Below are 7454 nucleotides of genomic sequence, written 5' to 3' on the forward strand. Positions count from 1 at the left end.
ACAAATGCAACAAAATAAGTTTTTCGACAATAGTGGTCCACTTGGACTTTTTTTTACATCATTTGAATATTGTTTTTTTATACTGTACAACATCCTGGTTTCAAAAGGTGCTTTATAAAGTTATTATTTATTATATATAAATATTTGTGGAAAGAAAAACTTAAAACCTAATGACACACATGATGTGACAGAAACACAAATATGTAGCAGGATGTAATATGGAAGTTGTGATCTTTTAAGGACGTACATTCATGAAACTAACACATACCATTAAATGTGTGTGTGAGTGTACAAACAGACTACATCAGCACCGGTCGTCCTCCCCACTGTAGGAGGACAGACTAGAGACATGGAGAGAGAAGACAGACAGGACTTCACCTCCTCTTGCAGGCTGCACGTTTGATAGACTGATGACACGTTCAAGGACGAAGCAGAATAAAGGAACAGACCGGTATCAGTGCAGCCGCTTCGTACGGACCGCTGAGACTCCCTGAATGGTCGGATGGCTGATCGGTCACCTGCTGTCTCCGACAGCTCCACTGCAACATGATCAGTATTTACTGGATTATGTTCCACGCTCACATCCACAAATCCTCCATGTCTGTATCTCCTCTGCTCTCAGCGGCGGCTGCAGCTGCAGCTTCATGTGTCAGAGGTTGGACGGAGCTGTGCAGGCATTCGGAGATACAGAACACACTTTTTTCAGACTACAGTTTACCAGAACTCAGCTTGTTCCCTCTGGTGCTGAAATATCACACCCATTCACGTTGTGTAGCATCACTCAACCCAAAGCTACTGAGCTGCAGTACGTTAAGCTGTCAGCACAGAACAAAGAGAAGCACGAGTGACTAGCTGTTCAAGATATAATGAAGAGAATGAAAGAGTCACAATTAAAGCCAGTTCTGTGTTCCTGAGTTTATCTGAACAGTTGAGGGCTAAAACCAACGAGCAAGCTGCAGTTCCTCACACCACCTCGTAGAGGTCAGATCCACAATCATCTGATTACATCTGAGAAAACATGCAGCGCCAAAACATGGCCTCCACAGCACCTCACATCTTTCTTATCACAGTCACAAGTCAAAGTCCCCTCGCTCAATGACCCAAAGCATCATGGGAACTATAACTTCAAAAAACAGAACATGTGAAACGTGCAAAATGGAGACAAAAATAACAGACAGGCAAAAATCCTGTATGTTGTTTTACACAATCAACACACTGTTTTACATATTTAAGGTCAGACTGTTGCATCAAAGCGGCTCTAATATGCCAGAAACACAAACACTCTCCTCTAATATTTTCATACAGAGTTATAGTGCACGTTGAAAAGCTTTTGGTGCACAAATACAGAGCTGAAATCACAGAAAACCTTAATATACAGTAAAATATATGGTGTCACTTGCTTTGACATGTAGTGACCGACCAGACCGCAAGTAACATCGTTCCATTAAAAAGATGTTTCAGCTTTAAGTAAGGTACGTTTAGAAAAGAGTCAAAAGCTCAGCTCAGCCTTCAGTACATTGTGATTTGTTCTTCCACAGCAGGAACAGAACCGGTCTCAAACTCCCTCTGAATAACATCCCCTGACAAAATGTAAAAAGCTAAATAACATCATTTCTGTTGCAGGTTTTTTAAATGGCAGGTAACAATGCAAAGGAAAGGTTAGCTTTTACAATCAGCGCTGCTCAGTGCTGCCACCCTGAAACTTACTGAACCTTCACACCAAGATGTGTATTTGGGAGCTGGTTCCTCCAGTTGAATAGGAGGTGCATCAACTGAATCTCTACCAAGTTAGTTCATCTTTTCTGACAGTCGATGGGAAACAGTTAAAATGCTGTGAACAGAGTTTCCCTTCAATCACGACACATTAGAGCCTAACAAATATCAATCCATGTCAGATATGTCATGAATGAATCCATGAACCATCAGTGAGCTGTACTAAACTCAACACCAGCAAGACTTCAAAGTCTTGCTATTTAAAGATTCAAAAATGGTGTGAAAGCATTGGGAAGACACTGTAGCAGGTCTGACCTCTGACCCCAATCTGAATGAAAAACAAGCACAGCCAGTCCTCCTAGTTTCAATTCTCCCTGGAACAGCACTGGTTTGGTCTCAGTAGTCACAAAACAGAAACTAAAAGGCAGAAAAGGCCTCTTCCTCCTATTCCAGACAATCTCTGCACACTCTGAAGTCAGATGTGGATTCTTGAATCAGTGCGGTTTCAAAGAAACTGCTCAGTCTGGTCTGTGTTGCCAAATAATGGCATCAGCAGAGGAGTCATGACAGCAAAACAACACGTCTGCAGCTCCTATTTACACTCATTGTTAACAGGCTTTACAATAAATATGAGCACATAAACAGATTCAAAAGGGAAGTTTGGATCTGAAACAAAGCAGCAGGAGTGTGTCACCACCCTGAAGGGAGGACAGCCTGCCATCAGGCCTTCAGAGGATGTGGACGGATCAGCGGGGCCACGGCTCCAATAACGGCCTCATAGAAGAGTGACCGAGCAGGAATTCAGGAGGAATCTGAAGGATTTGAAGAAGTGGTGATGAAGCAGCTTTGTTCAGGGTGAATATGAGACTAGTTGTTCTGTAATAAATGCTTCTCATTGTATCCAAGGCAGTGAATCTGGCAGCGTGAGGCCTGAAGCCTGCCGTCCATCTGAGTCAGCCAGCACCACAAAACTGCAGTGGCAAATTTCATGCATTCAAATAACCACTTGTGATTGGCTGCAGGTCATGGTGGCAATTCATGATGACTGACTGAACCCTGAACTCTGAACCCTGAACTCTGAACCCAACAGCCTGAACTGTCTGTGCGTCTGTGAGTCTTTGTGTCTGTTAGTTTTGTGTCTGTGTGTCTGTGTGTCTGTGTGTCTGTGTGTCTTTGTGTCTTTGCGTCTGTGTCTTTGCATCTGTGAGTCTGTGTCTGTGTGTCTGTGTCTTTGCATCTGTGTGTCTTTGCATCTGTGAGTCTTTGTGTCTTTGTGTCTGTGTCTTTGTGTCTGTGAGTCTTTGTGCCTGAGTGTGCATATTTGCGTGTTTGTGTCTGTGTGTCTGTGAGTCTTTGTGTCTGTGCATATTTGTCTGTGAGTCTGTGTGTATGTGTGTCTTTGTGTCTGTGCATCTGTGTCTTTGTGTCTGTGTCTTTGTGTCTGTGAGTCTTTGTGCCTGAGTGTGCATATTTGCGTGTTTGTGTCTGTGTGTATGTGTGTCTTTGTGTCTGTGCATCTGTGTCTGTGAGTCTGTGAGTCTTTGTGTCTGTGAGTCTTTGTGTCTGTGTGTCTTTGTGTCTGTGCGTCTGTGTTTGTGAGTCTGTGAGTCTTTGTGTCTGTGTGTCTTTGCATCTGTGAGTCTTTGTGTCTTTGTCTTTGTGTCTGTGAGTCTTTGTGCCTGAGTGTGCATATTTGCGTGTTTGTGTCTGTGTGTATGTGCGTCTTTGTGTCTGTGCATCTGTGTCTGTGAGTCTGTGAGTCTTTGTGTCTGTGTGTCTTTGTGTCTGTGTGTCTGTGAGTCTGTGAGTCTTTGTGTCTGTGTGTCTTTGCATCTGTGAGTCTTTGTGTCTTTGTCTTTGTGTCTGTGAGTCTTTGTGCCTGAGTGTGCATATTTGCGTGTTTGTGTCTGTGTGTCTGTGCATCTGTGTCTGTGAGTCTGTGAGTCTTTGTGTCTGTGTCTTTGTGTCTGTGGGTGGACGTTGGGATTCAGCCTGAGAACTGTGCAGATGCTCGATGAGCAAAACCAGCAGGTTTTACACAAAAAAAGCTGATTTAATTGGTGTTTCATGGCATCACCTCAAACTAAGCACACACACTAAACCCAGGGTTGGAGGTGGTACTCCATCTGACGACTGTCACAACACCACGTCGTCATGGTGTCTGTCTGCTGTTTTCAATATACTCACTGAGAAGCTGAAGACAGGACATCAGTAATGAGGGTCAGTCCTAGCCCAATAATGGTTTTGTGTACCTGGGTCCTCTGAATTCCTGAATCTGTCTCTCATGCCTCCTGCACCACCTCTGAATGTGTCACCTTCCTGAATTCACACCTGAACTTACAGACCTATGCAACAGACATGTCCCTTTGCATGCATTCTACATGCAGGGTGTGCATGGCAACATCCTGCATGCATTCATACATACCAATGAGCAGTGGTTCTGGGCTATTTATAGAGGAGCTATATTAGCTCACCATATGTGTCAGCTGCTGCTCTCAAAATGGTCACAGACAGCACGAGCAACAGCAGGATAACTAGGTGGGAAAGTAGGTAGAACAAATGAAAGTGCCTCCTGAGACTCTGAGAGGGAGAGAGAGAGAGAGAGAGAGAGAGTGTGTGTGTGTGTGTGTGTGTGTGTGTGTGTGTGTGTGTGTGTGTGTGTGTGTGTGTGTGTGTGTGTGTGTGTGTGTGTGTGTGTGTGTGTGTGTGTGTGTGTGTGTGTGTGTGTGTGTGTGTGTGTGTGTGTGTGTGTGTGAGTGTGTGAGTGAGAGAGTGTGTGTGTGTGTGTGTGTGTGAGTGTGTGTGAGTGTGTGTGTGTGTGTGTGTGTGTGTGTGTGTGTGTGTGAGAGAGTGTGTGTGTGTGTGTGTGTGTGTGTGTGTGTGTGTGTGTGTGTGTGTGTGTGTGTGTGTGTGTGTGTGTGTGTGTGTGTGTGTGAGAGAGTGTGTGTGTGTGTGTGTGTGTGTGTGTGTGTGTGTGTGTGTGTGTGTGTGTGTGTGTGTGTGTGTGTGTGTGTGTGTGTGTGTGTGTGTGTGTCAGCTCAGGGTGTGTGAGGAGCTGGGAGCTGTGGGGCATTTTTTTTATTGTCAAACAGGTCCACAATATATATATATATATATATATATGTACACAAAAAGTACACAGGGAGCTGCATTGATTAGAAACCCTGGAGACACACATGTGCACACATGCAGCACACCAACAAGTAGAGCCTGTTTAGTGCAGCAGAGCAGCTGAGTCACAGCGACTCCTCAAATGTGTGTCCCACTGACAGCAGAGACTTGTTCTTGAGCAAATCCCTGCATTCATGTGTGTGTGTGTGTGTGTGTGTGTGTGTGTGTGTGTGTGTGTGTGTGTGTGTGTGTGTGTGTGTGTGTGTGTGTGTGTGTGTGTGTGTGTGTGTGTGTGTGTGTGTGTGTGTGTGTGTGTGTGTGTGTGTGTGTGTGTGTGTGTGTGTGTGTGTGTGTGTGTGTGTGTGTGTTACAGGGGAGACAAACAGAGGTATTCCTGCATTCCTCCAGCAGGGCAGAGAGGCAGAGAGGTGGGCGTTGATGAGCTCAGAGGGAAATCTGGGAACCTGCAGATCAAACAAAGCAGAGTCTCTCCCCCTCAGACTCACTGCTCTCCCCCTCAGACTCACTGCTCTCCCCCTCACTCCCCCTGTGCAGCTATCAACCTCTTCCCATCTCTGGGTGTTTTCCTCCACACACATTCCAACTCACTTGATGAAGCAGCGTGCTCCCTCGAACGTGTATCCTTCCTCCCATCCTGTTGGTAAATCTGTGAGGACAGGGAGGGACAGAAAACACAGCAGAGACATAAGCAGCTGTGCAGAGAGATATGGATCTGATTACACAGGCGAACCAACACACACACAGACACACACACACACAGAGCAATGCAGTGTCTGGACCACAAATAGCTCATCTGTCTTGTGCCCTTTTTATGCAATCCCGCACCCCCTCCCCAATCTCAAGAGGAGATTTTGCAATCAGCCTGTGTGTGTGTGTGTGTGTGTGTGTGTGTGTGTGTGTGTGTGTGTGTGTGTGTGTGTGTGTGTGTGTGTGTGCGTGCGCGCGCACTGGTCCGTCTCCAGCTGTTTGAATGCACCGCTGATCTGCATGCACCGATTGTCCTCCCACCCATCAAGCCCTTCCTGTCGCGGTAGATGTGGGATTTATTTAGGAATATCGGCTTTGATGTGACGCAGCCGACGCTCTGCATTGTTCTATAAGCGGCCGCGGCGCGTGGAGACACCGTGCATCTGCAGCGGAGCGGGCTCCGTGGGCTCGGAGATATGTCAAATGTCACTGCAGGGAATCGGCTCCAAAATCGGCTCACGCCTACGTGACGGAACTTTTAAAAAGTGTGTTGCAAAGTGTCCAGGTGGAGCGAGTTAGGGGAGGTGGAGGGGGGACGGTGCGTAATGGTCGGCCAGAGGAGAGCGGAGCAGGGGAGGCTGTTGCTCTACTGCAGAGAGAACAAATCTCCCCTCACCGTCTTCCACGGCTCTCCGCAACTTGTCGCCCCTTTTTTTTTTTCCACCGTGACGCGCGGATAACCTTTCCGAGGCGCTGCGTGCGTGCGTGCGTGCGTGCGCGCGAGTTCTCGCGGAGCATGAAGAAAAAAGGCATCCTGAGATGAATTACCTGGAGTTTTTCTGTGCCCCGTGATTACAGCCTCTCCAGTAACAGGATGCAACCAGGTTGTACTCTTCGCTTCTTCGCTGTTTGTGGAAGAAAACGAGGGAAAAGGTGAATAGAGAAGCCGAAAAAAGACAAACAGGAAGAATGCTTTGGGGAAATAAGCAGTGCGTATCCATAAATCCATGTGTCCGCGTGATATTTACTTGATGAAGAATATGCGTCCATCCCGAGTCACCCCATAACTCCAAGAAGAGGGAAGGCAGGAGAGCCAGTCCGGCTTAGGATCCGCCGCCATGTCTAGCTGAGAGCTCTACTGCTCTGGGTTACTACACACAGGGGCTGGAGTGCGCGGCACCGTGCCAAACGCGCGCACACACGGATACTCTCGCGCGCTTAAAGGAGATACGGGAACGCGCACGAGGATGAAGACACAAGTACTGTAATGATTATCTGCCAAGTAGAGGGAAGCGGCGGGGTATATTTTGGCAGACGTCCTCGTGAGTGTGACTAAACTGGCCTCAAGTTCACTGGAGCATTTCTGCACGCGCTGCAAAAGGAGCTCCAGGGCTCAGCTGGGAGTGTGTAATCAACGATGCACCAAATGCATCTCAATAAGGATTTACAAACAAACTCAATGTCAAGGAAGCATATTCAATATTAATAATGAAGTATAAAGAGGTGAAGTGACATTTAAGATAAAGAAGAAAATAATTATAAAACAGAAGTGCATACAGAATATTCAGTACATCCGAACGCAGCCTACTGCACGTGTGTGTGTACAGTAGGCTGAGTGTATCAACATGTTTATGCATGCAACCTTGTTTTTATAATACGATACACAGTTAAACCCTAAATCATTCATACCCATGTTACATTTTCATGTCCAGTGAATTTGACCAATACTTTACTTCTGGCTGGAGATGACATCACCAAGTCAAACCGGATGTTAAGACATTGTGCTCCAGATATAAGTGAAAACATGAGCTATTTTCTTTTTTGTACATTTCTATGAAAAATATAATGTCCATGATGTAAAGCAGACACACATCCACACACTCCTTCATCAGATCTCAGAGATTTTAGTAAAAAGTGTATAA

At 46.1% G+C, this 7454-nt stretch overlaps 1 protein-coding gene across 1 annotated transcript; it reads right to left on the reverse strand.

Annotated features, from left to right (window-relative positions):
* Positions 1 to 2228: 2228 nt before the first annotated feature.
* LOC138636369 (pleckstrin homology domain-containing family A member 5-like) lies at positions 2229 to 6702 on the reverse strand. The gene is made up of 4 exons (XM_069724352.1): positions 6561 to 6702; positions 6361 to 6437; positions 5434 to 5491; positions 2229 to 2525 (listed from the first exon to the last, which is right to left on the reverse strand). Exons 1-4 carry the CDS (start codon positions 6650 to 6652, stop codon positions 2489 to 2491), a joined length of 264 nt encoding a protein of 87 aa, XP_069580453.1. The 5' UTR covers positions 6653 to 6702; the 3' UTR covers positions 2229 to 2488.
* Between the last annotated feature and the right edge of the window lie 752 nt (positions 6703 to 7454).

This window comes from Brachyistius frenatus, unplaced genomic scaffold (genome assembly GCF_029030835.1).
Source record: "Brachyistius frenatus isolate BFR_SWC_R1_liver_20210118 unplaced genomic scaffold, ASM2903083v1 Contig_372, whole genome shotgun sequence".
Lineage (NCBI taxonomy): Eukaryota > Metazoa > Chordata > Actinopteri > Embiotocidae > Brachyistius > Brachyistius frenatus.